General features: G+C 34.0%; 1 protein-coding gene across 2 annotated transcripts in view; it reads left to right on the top strand.

Annotated features, from left to right (window-relative positions):
- The window catches only part of Exoc6b (exocyst complex component 6B), a 541291-nt gene that overhangs the window by 343025 nt on the left and 182203 nt on the right, over nucleotides 1-16063 (top strand). For both annotated transcript variants that reach the window (XM_003469003.5, XM_063230357.1), the window contains one exon: nucleotides 9572-9713. In XM_003469003.5, coding sequence (XP_003469051.1) covers nucleotides 9572-9713 — 142 coding nt within the window. The remainder of the gene's footprint in view (nucleotides 1-9571; nucleotides 9714-16063) is intronic.

Raw genomic sequence — 16063 nt, 5'->3', positions numbered from 1 at the left:
CAATAGAATTTCAAGTTCCAGCCTAGCCTAGGCAGTTTGACAACTGATCAGGACTCTGACTCAAAATAAAACTGCTTTCAAAAAGTAGGGCTAGGGATATCGCTCCGTGTGAAGGTCCTGGGTTTACCCCTAACTCCTTTAAAAATTGGGCACAGAATGCAAGATAGACGCTAATAATAGGAACAATGATTTCTAATTTAATGGCTAAGAGTAGCAAAGCCATTAGTTTCTATTTTGCTTTGCTCAGAGCTTTGAGAGTATAGGATAGTAGAGGACTATCTAAACATGCTTTATGTCATATCTAAAATCAAGATAGACTTTCCTCAATATAGTTTCTGCCTTCTTCTTAGGATCATTTTATCACTTTGTCTCTGATTTTGTCAACCTTTATTTTAGAAGTTTTTGACTGTCCTTTTTCTGAGACTTTACTGTTGGCACTATTTCAGGGAGGGGAAACTATATTGAGGAGCTGTTAGCCAGACATTTTTTTCCCTGTGGGTATTTATTTTAATGACCATTTGGTTTTATTACCTTTTAATGAGTCCTTTGATAGCAAGTTTCTTAATTAACAAGGCAGGCTTTCGGTTTCCTCTTCTCTAATTGTTAACATATTTTGGTGCTTTCCTACAGATATACTGTAATGAAAAGTTTCCTCTTTTAAAACTCCTATTTTGGATATTCAGAAGGAGTGAAGAAGGAGGAGAATATGCAGAATAGTTTCCTGAGATATCAATAATTTAAAACTATTTCTCTTCCCAAGTTGTGAAAAATGTTCATATTTTATATTCTGTGTCCTACAACATTAATTCAAGGTAGATTTCTAGATGTATAAAAATTCATATGAAGGAGAATAGCTCGTTACAATTTTATGTTGAATTTTCCTATAACCACTTTTCTAAAAATATGGAATGTTAAATTTTGCCTGGGATAGTCTAAACTTTCATGTTAAATTTCCCTTATGCTCTCTACAGCTGTTTTTCAAAAGACAGAGCATTTTATAATAAATTAGCTACCGTTTTACTGACACCCTCCTCTGTGCCCCACACTGTAAAGGACTCTATATAATGCTGATTTATTACATAGTATGTGTAAGGTTGGTATTATTATCTATATTTTACTGATGAGTCTTAAATAATATCCTAAAGGTCAAATAAATGAAAGTACCCAAAAATTCTTGCTCTTTTTCTGTCATTTCCTCTCTAGTCTTAACCTTTTTTCACTACCTTGTCCCATAAAGTATACGTGATGGTTTATGTACTCTTCAGCCATAGTAAGATTAATTAAAAGAGCTAATTACATTCTTGTAAAGAATATTTTAAATGATTTTCCTCAGAGAAACCAAAGGTTTTAAATATTCTGAAATGAAACATTTGCTATTGGCAGAGAATAATGAACCAAAGCACCTACAGGATGGTTTAGCTTAAAAAGTGAAAAAAAAAAATTTAAGCTAATGAGGTGTTTGGGAGGAGAGATGCCTTATTTAGGGTACTGACCAGTTAAGAACTAAGTAAAAAGTGGTACATGGAAGTTAAAAGGCTCTGGCTAGCAGACAGTCAGGCGTCTGTACCATTGTGTTTTGTAAACTTTCTCCTATGGCTGTGTTGTGTATTTTCCAGGCTCACTTAATTTTTTATGAGGTTTGTAAAAGTCTTCAATAAACAATTGTGATTATACAGGTTTTCCTGGAAGCTTTGGTTAATATTTTAATATGTTCTGCTTTGTCACATTATTAAATAACTTACTGGAAAGTTTGAAATAGGAAGATTCTTTTCTTTTTTTCTTACTGTAGTTAAATGTCAAAATTGGATTTAGTAGATTTTTTCCTTTAAATTTTGTATCACTGCAAAACACCCATGAGCTGGAGATACGGCATCTGGGAGGCCTCCACTTAAAATGCACTTCAAATGAAATTACAAGTTAGAGGGTGTTTCTTAAAAATAAGCCAGTGATTCTAAATGTAAGTAGTAAGAGAGGACTGGAAAAAGGGCAGGAGGAATTGGATAGCGTCAGAAAACTAGAACTAGTAGTGCTTTGGAGATTACCTCATCATGACCTTTTGCTCATTAATATTTGAATCTGATTCCTTGGCATCTTGGTTGTAGTTTGGTGAACATCAATCATAGCAAAAACTGAACACCTTCAAAGACATTTCTGTGGTGATGAGATGACTGTGAAATTGACTTGTAACCTGACTGGGAGTAGAGGAAAGAGAAGTATTTATTTTTCATTGTGAGAACTTCTATCGAGATTTTTTTATAGTGCTAACTGTTGTTATTTGTAGATCATTTTATGTTAGTTCCATTTCCGTTTCATACTGGCAGCCATGTCTTTGTCTTTACCATTTTGGTATGTAATAAGGATTGTCCAGCAACGGTTTCCACTTTTGCTATAATGGTTTTGGCCTTATAATCTTTCTTCTACAGCCATAGGGTTAGAGTTTATTCTGCTCAATTTAGCACTTAATTTTCTATTTTCCTGGATTTTCTTCAGAAAAGAAAGTATACATTCCACCATTTTGTACAGAATTGTTAGTTTTAAAAGAATAAATCGGGGCTGGGGATTTAGCTCAGTGGCATAAGCGCCTGCCTTGCAAGCAGGCAGCCATGAGTTTGATCCCCGGTACCGATAAAAAAAAAAAAAAGAATAAATCATAACTATAATACATAGTAAAGTATTATGCACTTATAAAATACTTACATTGTAAGCACATACACTCAGTGTCTTCCAATTGTTTTACATTTTTGGGGTAATGGGAATAAAATCATGAACATAGGATATTTACTGAGTACTTGATATAAGCTAGTACTGTGCTACATAGGATTTATTTTATTTAATCATTAAAACAGTCTGATTTCACAGTGAAACTGAGACAAAAGTTAATGTCAGTGTTTTGAAGTGTGTTATCTAAGATGTATTGTCATTTTCATTAAACCATGTATTTGTAGTGGTTGATACATTGTATGAACTTGAGAAATCTAGAAGCTTAATTAAGTAACTCAGCAGTGCTACATCCTGTGGTATATAGAACATGACCCAGGGAGACTGTTTAGGCTCTAGGATGTTGTAATGGTTGATTCATTGTGTCAAACTAAAAGTTTGGAAGTTTAGAAGTAAATGAGCAGAAGACCAGAGTCCTCACATTGTAAACATACTAAGCTTGTACAATTAGGGTGCTGTGATGATGTGAGTGCTGTACTCACCCGAGGGTGGGTAATCTGCTTACAGCATAAGGGAGGAAAAGAGACTTGCTTTCCTTCCTTTTGCTCTTGTTGTTTTTGCTTTGCTGCCATGAACTGTTGCATCTCTGCCATTTCCTCCTGCTCTGGAACCAGCTGGTTATGGACTGAAACATCTACAAACTGTGAGCTAAATAAACCTTTCCTGCCTTAATTTGGGACATCAGGTATTTTTTCTCAGCAATAAGAGAAAAGTAACTAAGATATATGCTTAATTTCTTTATTTGCTTTTATGTATTTTTTCGTTTTCTGGGATTTTTTTTGTCCTTCAATAGAACTCAAGGTTTTGTTTGTTTGTTTGTTTGTTTTGAAGTTTACGTGTGCCACTTGATGGCATTCTTTATCCTTTATTGTAAATTTGTGTTCAAAAGACACATGTGTATGCATTTTTTAATAAAGCAAAAGTGTTTGCCAAAGTGATAATTGGAATCATTACTGAACCATATAAAATTGTAGACCAGGGAGAAATTTTTTAAACAGTTCTTAAGAGTTTGTTTTTTCCTCCTGGTTTTTTACAAATCAGTAAGTTAAAAATTATCTTTGCTTCAGATATGTGTAGTTAATAAAAGACTTGGCCTATTTTCATAACTAACCATGAAACTTAGAGAAGATATAAAATCAGTATTGTCTTGTAAGAGAAGAGATCAATATTGAGCTGTCAATATGAATACGACCTGAAGGAACTAGGACAACAAGGAAGAGAGAAAGAAAAGGACCCTTAAAAATCTTCACTAAATTTCCCTTTGGTTCTTGGCTATTTTCTGTGCTTCACATGCTTAGGACATACACCGGATTACAATACAACAACTGGTAGATGCTGAGAAATAAAGTTGTTCAGGAAAGATATTGAGGATTACCCACAGAGAAATTTAGTAAACACTGTGGCTTTTATATAGCAGCAAGACTATTCACTCCTAAGAATACTGCTACTACTATTAGTGTTTTACTGACAAAACCCTAAGAGTAAATACAAAACTTACATATACTTATTGTACTAAAAAGTAGAAATAAGCCTAAGAAAATTAAATGACCCATTAACTTATTTCCTGTTAGAATAAAACTCAAATTCTTGTTGAGCGTAATAAATTTTTGTAGACACTCTGTATCATCTGGTCTCCAATGCATAGCATACAAAGCAAAAATTTCTGTCATGCTAATAAGCAGAGAAAACTGACCATGATGAAACAGCCCAGTAGTCAGTGGAAGCAGAGCATGAGATGATCCCAGGTATTAGCAAAGACTTCAAAATAACTTTGACTTCTGTGTTCAAGAAACGAGCAATGTACAAAATACATTAAAATGTGTGTTATTTTAAACAAATTAAGATTCAAGTGTCTGTTCTAGATTAACAATGCAAAATCTGTGATTTCAAACTCATTACATGAATTTTAAAAAGTTACATTAAATAGGTTTAATAACAGGCTCAACAAAGTACAATTAAAGATTAGTGAACCCAAAGACAAGTCTAAGTAGGAAGCACCAAAACTAAAGCGGGTACATTTTGAAGAACAAAAAATTCATTAAAAAAAAAATCTTAGGAATGAAGTGGAGCGTAAAGATAAATGGAATACAGTTCAGATGGCTAAAATTCATTTTAAAATGCTGCTCAATTTATAGTAGAGTTGCATCCCAATAAACTTATAATTAATGTTATGAATTGAATGTTGTAAATTAAAATGTGTTTAACATACCTAATTTACCAATTATCATAGCTTAGCAACACAGAAACTATTGAGTGTTATTTATTCTCATTATCACATCGCTGCCTGGGACATGTGGCTTGCTGATGCTTCCCAGTATCATGAGAGAATACCATGCCACATATCACTTGCCCTAGAAAAGAACAAAACTCAAAGTATAATTTCTACCAAATGTATATTGATTTCACACCATCTCAATGTTTAAAAATCCTAAATGGAACCATATCCTAAGCAGACTGTCAGAGTCTGTCTGTACTTGATGTCCTAGAATGGAGAAGCGGGAAAGATAATGGTACAAAAGCAATATTAGAAAACAGGGAGATATTCTGTAATGGGAAGTGAGAGATGGAGGGAGGAGGTCGGAGGGGAAGGAAAAGAGGTAGGAAGAGTGAAAGAATTGAAGGGGAAATATGGAAATAGAGCTTTTGTTAGTGGAAAGGAGACCAACAGGTGGGAGAGCAGAGAACAGGAGGGATAGAGGATGAAAAAAGAATTAAGGGGTGTTACGCATATACGTGTACCGATTCCCCAGGATAAGTGTAATTATTATGTACTGTAAAGATATACTAATTAAAAAATGCTTGAAATTTTTTTTCCACATTTCAGGAAGCGAATTATAGATTCTGCAAGTTTACCACGCCCCCAAGGATAAACCTAGATTGCATTTAGAGACCTATTGATTAGATTGCTGATAGGAAATATGAAGAAAAAGAAAGCTTAAAAGCAGCTTTCTTTTGGGAGAAAAAAGACACATTTATGTGAAAAAAATGTTAAAATCCATGACTTCCCACAAAAATGACAGAGGCCAGAATGCAATACAATGAAACTTCTAAAATTAAAAAGAAAACAAAACTGCTAGTATTTACAGCTCATAGTGATCACGTTCATCATGGAGAGATGGTACATGGACATAATACCTCTTAATTTTGTTTGGTTATTGTCCACTTCTCTTCCTTTCCCTTTATTTCTTGGCTCCCTTCCTTTGTGATAAAGATCTCCCTATTTTCAACTTTTTTATTTTGGTCTTTAATTTATCTATATTTAAGAGAATTTATTTACAAGTCTTTCTGGGGTAGTCAACTCAGGTCCTAGAGGCAGCGGCCAGCCCTACCCCTGCGAACATCAGCTGCCATCAGGGATGTTTCGTGCTGCCAGTAGCCAGCATGTACTGGGAAAAGCAGCAGCCACCGTCTACTAGCGCACTCAATGGCCAGCATCTGATACCTGTAGCCAGCAGCACTGGCCAGGAGATTTGATGGCATGGATAGCTGTTTCAAAGATTAAAAATTTCTCATGATAGCCATTATTGGTTTCCTGTTATCTTGTTTTGAAGCCCTGTATTGCTTTCATTGTTTTGTTTTGATTGATTTTATTCTGTTTTGTTTGATTTTAGTATGTCTGATGGTATAGTCAGCTACTCTGAAGATAACAAGAGGCATTATGGTAGCCAATATTAATTTCCTTTTATCTTATTTTGAGGTTCTATATCCCATTTATTGTTTTGTTCTTATTGACTCTATTCTGTTTTCTTTCTCTTGGTTAAAAAAAAAAAATTCTTCCTAAGACAACACATGGATTCAGTTGTGGGAACCCATGAGGGAGGATCTACTTAAAGAGGATAGGTTATTTTCATTTTTATTTTTATTTTTAAAATGATCTAAGTATGAAAATGGAGTAAGACCTTGCTGTGGAATTTCTTCAGTAAATGAGAACCAAAGTTCCAGGCATGAGTCTCAGGTAACATGAACATACATACATTCCAGAATTTGGAATGTAGTATCATCAAGCATCCATCCCACATAAGCAGGAGGTTTTATTGTTCTGGAGATGAAACAACCTTATCAGTAGCTATGGGATATTGAGAAAAGGGAAAAAGTTAGCTTCCCCATTTATTGAGGAAGATAATTTACAGAGGCAATCCAAAAATCAAGTCCCATGAGCAGGCAAAAGACAAGGATGCATAATAAAGTAAATGTCTATGGTAGAGGGTAAGGCTCAAGGGTCAGTTGACAGAGCCAGAATGGGAAGTTATTTCAGTGCTGTGGGCACAAAGATGAAAGAATGATTTTTGCTTTCTCTGAGTAGTTCTCACTTCTCTTGCCCTATCAGTTTCTGTTTGAACTTTTTTTTTTTATTTCATGGTGAAATAACCAAATAACTGGAGAAAGATAAAGTTTTATATTTCAAAATGTGACCAAGGGACATTTTACTGAGAAAGCAAAATGGCGACTTGTAAAACCATAGATTTCTTTCACAGAATACCTTCTGCCTTTATTTCCATATTTCTTCCTTTGAAATTTGCTTCTTTATTTTCAGGAAGGGTAAATTTCACATTAGCAATTTGGAGTCTCTTAGATAAGATCTTTGATGATCTAGAACACAGACTGTGTTCCCAGCAGGCTGACAAAAGCTGTGGTTGGAGACAAATCTAATTATCCCCAGTGAGCTAAAGCATACTTTTGATGCTCCCTAAAATGGACAAAGAAAAAAAGTTTTTTCTTACTGGATATTCTAGTTTTCAAATTTGACTAAGTTTTGTCTTTTTTATTCCTTTACCCCAAGATACTGAATAACCAAAAGATGCAGCACCTATTATAAGTGCCTTTTCTTGCAGTCTGTCAGGACTCTATCTCTTACAAGATACATTCAAACTACTTAACCTCTCTTTATCTTCATTTGTAAATCAAGAATTAAATACCTCATGGCATTCTTATGAGAATTATATGAGATAAACTTTTCAAAACATCTGACCCATGGTCAATGCTCAGTAAAGGGAAGCAGCCTCTTTGCAAATGGTGGTCATGGCATTAATGAAGACAGTAGTTTTTATAGGCTTTTTACTTGTACTCATGTACATTTGGTACTGGAACATAGCACTGAACTCTGTGTAACTAAAGTACATAGTAATTGAAAGTGACGAATACTGAGCTTTCTGTATTTCTTCAAATAAGTTTTTAAGAATGCTGCACATTTACAGTAGATCCGTGAGTTATGACCAGCCTCACACATGTACAACTTGGGTTATGACTGCAATTTTAGGTTTGACTTACAACCAAAGTCTTGATCAAATGCTGGCCACTCATATGGTTGCAAATAAAGATATGCAATGCCAGCAAAGCATATGTAAGCAAATGTAAGTGTCAGTGCAGGCTCAGATGTGCATGCTTGTGGATGTGATTTTTCTCAGTGCTTTATGTAATCACTACAATTACTGCTATCAAAATGGTCCACAGAAAGCTAGAAAAGAAGTGGAGAAAGGAAAGGAAGATAAAGAAAATAATCACAGTAGAAAAGAACAGTGTTAAACAAATGACAGAAACGGATGTCTTTAGATCATTTTTTAGTTCTTAAAAAGTTGAGACCTAGTGAGCCAGAAGCAGGTTGTAGAGGGATGCAGACTTTCCCATGGAGAGAAGGGACACCAGAGATTTAACAAATATGTAGATATTAATCATATGACTCTGTTTTGTATGGCTAACGTATTTCATAATTTCCAAAAAGAAGTCACTAATTTGAGAACCCAGACTTTTAAAAACATGTATTATTCAGTCTTTCAGAATAGATGGCAAGTAATATATAAATAAAATTGACGTATAACATCAGTATGTATAATAAATATGTACTAATAAAAACATATAGCAAAATTAAGTAAATGAAAATAATCTCTAATCTAGAAATTAATATTTAGTGCTTTGTGATTTAGAGTGATTAAAACACAAAATTCAAATTACTTAACCTCTCTTTATCTTTATCTGTAAATCAAGGATTAAATACCTCATTCTTATGGGAATTATATGAAATAAACTTTTTACCTGTACTCATGTGCATTTAGTCCTGTGACATAGCACTGAACTCTGTGTACATATTGATTATATTTGTTATAGGGAGTTCATATCTGTACATGATAAGTATTGATTCTTCTTTTTTTTCTGATTTCCCTCCCTTCTTTCAGCCTTCTTCCCTCCTCATTTACAAAGCTTTGTTTCCGCTTTTTCCTAGTATTCTCTTCTTCCTTCCATATGTTTTTTGAAGAATTATTTTTAAGGAAGCTAAGGGAAGTAGATCAGTGGTAGAACACTTGTGTAGCATGTGTGTATCTCTGGATTTGATGACCAGTACTGGGGGGGGGGGTGTGTGTGTGAAGATTGGATAAAGTTTTTAAAGAAAGTTTTTTCAAATGTATTCCCTGAGGAATAATCTAAATTAAGATTTTGAATATTTAATCATTGTCAATTAAAAAGTGCTTTTTGATAAAATATTTGTGCTTTCTGAATTATAGCAGTGTTATAGCCACCATGACTTATGGGGATGGAGATTTTTTTATTTTGTTTTGTTTTTGTTTGTCTTCTTGAGACAGGGAGTTTCACTATGCAGATAAAGCTGGCCTTGAACTCGCTTTGTAGCCCACGGTGGCCTCAAATTTGCAGTACTATTCCTGCCTCAGCTTCCCAAGTGCTGGAATTACAGGCATATGCCACCATGCCTGGTGTGGAGCTAATATTTAACATGATATGGCAAAAGTGTTGCATTGGGGAGAATGATAGAGAAATTCTCTATTGAAAAATAAGTGATTTAAATTTTGTTAGGATTTTATTTTAACCAATTAACTTTCTGACTTATACCCTTATATTTCAGGGAAAGGTGGCTCAGACAGCGTGTATGTCAGCTTGCAAGCATTTAGCCACATCCTTGATGCAACTTTTGCTGGAGGCTGAAGTAAGGCAGCTCACCTTAGGAGCTTTACAGCAGTTCAACCTGGATGTCAGAGAATGTGAACGTAAGATAATGAACTATCTTTTTTGCTTGTTTGTCTGCCTTCCATATTCCATGAGAAAAATGTTTTAGATTTATAGTGTCCTTATTCTTGTTAGAGACAAAGAACACTGTGATGGCAGACATAATTTATAGAATATTTAGAATTGAAACCTATCCTTAAACTACTTAGAGTACCCCAAAGTCCCTAGGCCCCTGTTTTGAACTGAGAAAATCCCAGTCTACAAGGATGTTTGTATTCTAGAAGGCAAGTAAAGGAGACACTATAGAAAAGCTGATTTAGACGTAGCATGAATTAGCTACTCAGGTTGAACAAATAATTAGACCTTGGTCAGGAAATAATAATAATGAAGAGTTCATTCATCTATCAGTGAAAATTAAAGATATTAAAGAAATGCAGTTCCCAACCACTTCCTTTTTGGATTCTGTTTTTCTTTTCTTTCTTTCTTTCTTTTTTTTTTTAACAACATCTTACCTGAAGAATCTTCTTAAGAAGTTGAAAGAATAAAATGATATTTACCAGTCAGGAATGATTTCAATTCTGGGGAACAGAAAACACAGAATGGTTTTAAAAATTAGTTTTCAGAGGTAATTATTTTGTGTGTTAGTTGCCCTGTGACATCCTTATGGTACCAAGTTCATCTGTTTCTCCTCTGCACTATTTAGAATATGGCCTTTGTCCTGATGTATTACAGTCATAAGAGATCCACAGTCAAAACAAAAATAAAGGCCAGCCTCACTTAATTCCTTTTATTAAGAAATACAGTAGAAACTTTTTTCAGGAGATTAATAGCACACTTCTGTATATGTCTTGATCAAAATATTCATACATAGTCACTTCCAGTTCCCAGGAAACGTGGGAGATCACCTGGCGTGATGAAAGAGGAGCATCATTATTGGCACATTTTAGACGTAGCATGAATTATCTCTTCAGGTCAGGAAATAATGAAGTTTTGTGTTGTTCATTTATCTATCAGTGAGAAATTAAAATGAACAAGAAAATTATAAGACTTAGGGAATTTTTTTCTGATTCTGAAAAAATTAAAATATGGAAAATTGTATATTAACAACCCTGTCTTACATTTTTACTTTAACACACTAGGTTGTCATTTGATAGATGAAGATTAAGGTTTTACTAGCTATGCTATTTTTAATTTAAAAGAATACTGTATTAATATTTTCCAGTTCCAACCATCACAGAGTAAAAAGTATCAAAGTTACTATTTTGTTCTCAATGTCTATAAAGCTGGATAAATTTTATGGAAGGTTTTTGTTGTGCTTTGGACAGTAGGAAGCATGTTGTGTTAGCATTACATTCACCTTGGCTTTCTGTCACAGGACATTAACAGACAGATAGCAAAGTGTATTAACCAGCTGAATATCTGGTTCATTTAAAAAGCCTCAGTTTAGGCTTTAGCAGTACTCCTTGGGTTATAGAGTGAGCTACTCTACCCCTCCCCCAGTTATCAGTTATTTACATGTTGTTTTGAAATAGAGATACATTGTGGAATGACTGAATTAGTGTAATAAAACGTATTATTTCACGTCTTCTTTTTAGTGAGAATAATTAAAATTCTTTCTTCTGGCAGGTTTTCATAAAATACAGTGTTATCAGCTGATAACTGATAAAACCATGATGTATAATGAATCACATGAACTATTTATTTAATGGAAATTTTGTGTCTTTTGACCTGTACCTCCCTAGTACCTTTCCTCAGTCTCCATCCCTGATAACCAGTATTCTGTTCTCTACTTATAATCTAACTTTTTTGGATCCACACATAAGTAAGAATAAAAAGTATGTATAAATAGTATGTATGCCTGGATGATTTTTCTTAATATAATCCTCTCCAGTTTCTTCCGTGTTGTTCCAAATCAGGACTTCCTTTTGTTAAAGTTGTATGGTACTCCATTGTGTATTCATGCACATTTTCTCCGTATAGTCGTCAGCTGACGGAAACCTGACTTGATTCTGTATCTTATGAATAATGCTGTGTTGAACATGAGTGTGCAGATATATCTTTGAAAATTTTCATTTTTTGGGATATATATTAATAGTCAAATTATGCCACATCCAGCACAGCTCATGGAAACTTCCAGGGAAAGGGCCATTAAGAAATAAAGCAAAGAGTGAAAAGGCAGAAAGCTGAGACTGGGTGGAGCCCTGTCTCTTGGTGGGAGAAAAGAACCACCCACCAACTGCAGCATGTTTAATTATACACTTGGCAGGTGGAAGTCAGATGAAACCTCTCTGCCTAACAACTTTTTACCTAGCTCACCTCAGGAGCCTTGTGTTCTTGGGGCTGCAACAATTTGCTTACTTGGTTGCTCAGACACCCTGTGTTCTCAGGGCTGGATCACCCTGCTCACTTAGGGTGCTTTGCCTTCTCAGGACTGGATCTGCTCTGGTCTCACACATGTAATTGATCTTAAGCCTCAGCTGCTCTCCACAAAATTGCTGTACCGTAAGGTAGTTTTATTTTGAATGTTTTAAGGAACTTCCATACTATCATCCACGATGACTGTATACTACTTGTTATTCCTCCAGTTATTTTCAAGGGTTTCACTTTATTCACATTTCTCTAATTTGTATCCTTCATCCTTTTTTAAAATTAAATTTATTGTACAATTCAGATATCTTTAATGATCAGACTCATCATAGAGAATTTGTACCTTAACATGATACATCTTTTTTTTTTTATCGGTACTGGGGATCAAACTCATGACCACTGAGCTAAATCCCCAGCCCAACATGATACATCGTGATGCTTACTTTTTTTCTCATTGCCCTTCCCTCCTTTCAATCCCTCTTCCCATCTTTATTTACAAAGTTTTGTTTCCTTACTATCCTTCTTTTCTCATTTTTTCTTTTTCCTTCCTTTCCCATACCTTTCCTAGTTCTCCTGTCCTTTTGAATACTTTCTTCCTTTTTATTAATTTCTATTATACATTTTGATTCTTATTTACACTTTCAGTTTCTCACACCAAGGAGACAATATGATATTTACATGCAACTTTGATTTATTTCACTTGAGAGTATGGTCTCCAGGTCCATCAATTTACCTATAAATATCTCAAATTAACCTCCTTTATGACTGAGTAGTACTCCATTGTATAAAAACCACTATCTTTTTAATCCATTCATATGTTGATGGGGCTGGGGATTTAGCTCAGTGGCATAAGCACCTGCCTTGCAAGCAGGCAGTCGTGAGTTCGATCCCTGGTACCAATAAAAACGAAAAAGACAAAAAACAAAAAACAAAAACAACATGTTGATGGGCATTTAGGTTGTTTCCAAGATTTAGCCATTGCAAACTGTTGCTGTAAACATGATTGCACATATACCACTGTGGTATGATGCTTTTAATTCTGGGAAATACCAAGAAGGGAATAGCAGGTCCAATGGAACCTCCCATGCTAGTCTTTTTTTTTTTTTTTTTCTGATAGTAGCCATTCTAATAGATGTGACATAATACCTCATTGTGATTTTAATTTGTATTTCTCTGTTAATTAGTAATTTTTTGTCTTTTTCTGTATGTGTACCTGTTGGTTATTTGTATGACTTAAGAAATGTATATCCAAGTCTTTTGTCCAATTTTTATCCAGTTATTTGTTTTCTTACTGTGAAGTTGCTTGAGTTGTATTTTTATACTAAACCCAATAACATTCTTTTCCCAGCCTAAGAAAGCCTAATGCAACACTTGACAAGATAAACTATTCTGCTAGGAAAAGAAATGCCTTCCAAATAAAACTCAACAGATTTTGCAAGGAGAAAAAGCAGCCCACACTCTGATAGTTTCTACAATTTCCCAGCAAAAACCCTAAAATTTGTTATATAAAGATACAGAAAAATTTGTGACTTATACCAGTATTAGAAATGGACATGGGTATGTGACTTACACTAGTATTAAAAATAGGCAATGGAAATAGATTGACACAAATATTGTAAATTTGTAGATAGACAATGTAGAAAATCTAATATAACATAGTCAATAGTTTGAGAGGTAAGATTGACATAATGCATGCCTAGTTGAAAGTATTTTCAAAAAGTAATTAAACCACATATTCATGAAGTTTTAAAATTTTTAACAGGATAAATACAGAGAGTGATATAAAGGCATGTTGTGGTCAAATTGCTAAACAATGATTAAAAAAAAAAAAAACAAAGAAAAGGCATGTAAATGTTACTGCTAGTTTCTTACCAGAAACACTACAAATAAGAAGGCAGGAAAATGACATCTTTAAAGTGCTTGAAGAATAAAAGAAACTTGTTGATCTAAAACTCCATATTATTTTTTTAATTTTGAAAATTTTAATTCTTTGCTGTATATGATAATTATTCTTTAAAAAATAGTAAAATAAAGATATTTTCAAATGGCTGGAAATTGAGGTAATTTGCCATCAGAACATTTACCCCACAACAAATACGAAAGGTAGAGTTTCCAGTTAGAGAAAATGTATGTTGTATGTTAACTCCTATGTATAGCACAGAGTGCATTGTTCAAAGATGTCCAAAATGGCTCCTTTGACACATCCTTTTCTAGAACCTTGATGCTATCTCATTAATAAATGGCATCACATCTTCTTCCCCTGGAATCTGACCAGCTAATTACTTGATTATAAATAATAAATGGTAACCCTTTGTGACCTGAGGCTCAGTCATAAGAGAAGGTAAAAAGTCCAGCTATTCTGAGGCCCCCCCAGCGTGAGGAAGCTTAGATTAGGTCAGGAGGAGAGACCATATGAACAAAACCTGGGAGTATATGTACAAAGAAAGAGACCTAGCCAATTGCCAGCTGCTTCATTACTTTCTGCTCTTATTATTCTCTTTCTCGTACGTACTTTTTGTTAATTTACTCTTTAGTTGCTTTAGGTGAAAATTTAGATAATTTGAGACTTTATTCTTTTCTAATATGAACATTTTGTCTTTGACATTATTCTCTAAATACTGATTCAAATGAAGCCCACAAATTTTGATATGTTGCTTTTAATTTTTATTCAATTCGATGTTTCTGACTACTTTGTTCTTTTTTGATGTGTGGGTTATTTAGAAATGTGTTGTTTACTTTCCAAATATTTAGAAATTTTTGTAGGTACTGTATTATAGGCATTTAGTTTAATTTCTTCAGAGAATGTACTTAGTACAATTTAAATTCTTTAAAAATGTGTATTTTTCCCTCAGTATGTGGTATACCTTATAGATGTCAACTTGGTAAACTTTGTTGATAGTTTTATTCAAGTACCCAAATTAATATTTGTGCCAAATATCCAATGGGACCCTTGTGTAGTTTTCCTGAGTTCTCAGTTATGTACCTTCTGATAATACAAGTCGGTTTGATCTCCTGGCCTCCAGTTTCTTTCTTTTCAGCTCAGTGAGAAACCCTTACATTGTTCAGGTTCTGTTTCCTTCCTTCCTTATAAGATAGTCTGGAAACTACTTGTAGGCAAGCATATGAAGTTTGTTTTCTCTGTCTCAGGATCATAAGTCTCTTCAGGATTATAGTGCTGCATTGCCCCCTTTTTAATGTCTAAAATTGTTCTGTTGGATGACAGTTTCTAGTTTTTAGTATCCTTTTGCTGATTTTTCTTTTTACCGTTGGAAAGAGTAGGTCCCTGCCTCTTACTTTATCATGGCCAGTATCAGAATCAAATGCATATCCTTTTAAGGCTTTTAGGATTTTTTTAAATCATAGAAATAATTCCTACTCATTTTGGAAAATTTGGGGGAAAATAAGTATAAAAACCACTGTAATCTTTTAATTAGAAATATACAGAATTTCATAAATGTTGTCGAGATATGACAATATCCAATAACAACTGTTTCTAAAAGCTGCCCACCAGTTTCATTGCATCTACTCAGCCATTAGTATTTCCCATGGCTTTATCTTAACCAGTGACTTACTAGGAGAATGAAAACATATTGACTTGTTAGTCATTGTTTCTGATTTGAGAAAAATTAGGACCTCATTCTGTTACAAAGAAAAGAAAGCAAAATGCTATGGGGTAGGCGACTAATCAATATATTTGATTGAGTAATAAAGCCTGATGAATAATTAGAAATGACTACATCATTGCATTTGTTATAAAACTAAGAGATAAATAAAGATGAAAGATGTTAAATAGAAATACATGTACTTTCAAAACAATCGGTGGTCTGGGAGAAGCAGTGAAGGGTAAAAAAATATTCTCATCTTTACAGGTTGATTTTGAAGTACATTTTATTTAGAAGAATTAACAGCTTGTGTTTGAGAGATCTGTATACTACTAGCGTCCTTAGCTGAAAGCCAGATTTTCAGTTAAGACTAAGAGGTGGAGAGAACTTTTAATGAAAAAGTTTCTTAGCCTTGTAAAAAG

The sequence above is a fragment of the Cavia porcellus genome, unplaced genomic scaffold (genome assembly GCF_034190915.1).
Source record: "Cavia porcellus strain 051 isolate PalLab524CR breed Dunkin Hartley unplaced genomic scaffold, mCavPor4.1 scaffold_18, whole genome shotgun sequence".
Classification (NCBI taxonomy): domain Eukaryota; kingdom Metazoa; phylum Chordata; class Mammalia; order Rodentia; family Caviidae; genus Cavia; species Cavia porcellus.
This window is presented reverse-complemented; position numbering and strand designations above follow the sequence as displayed.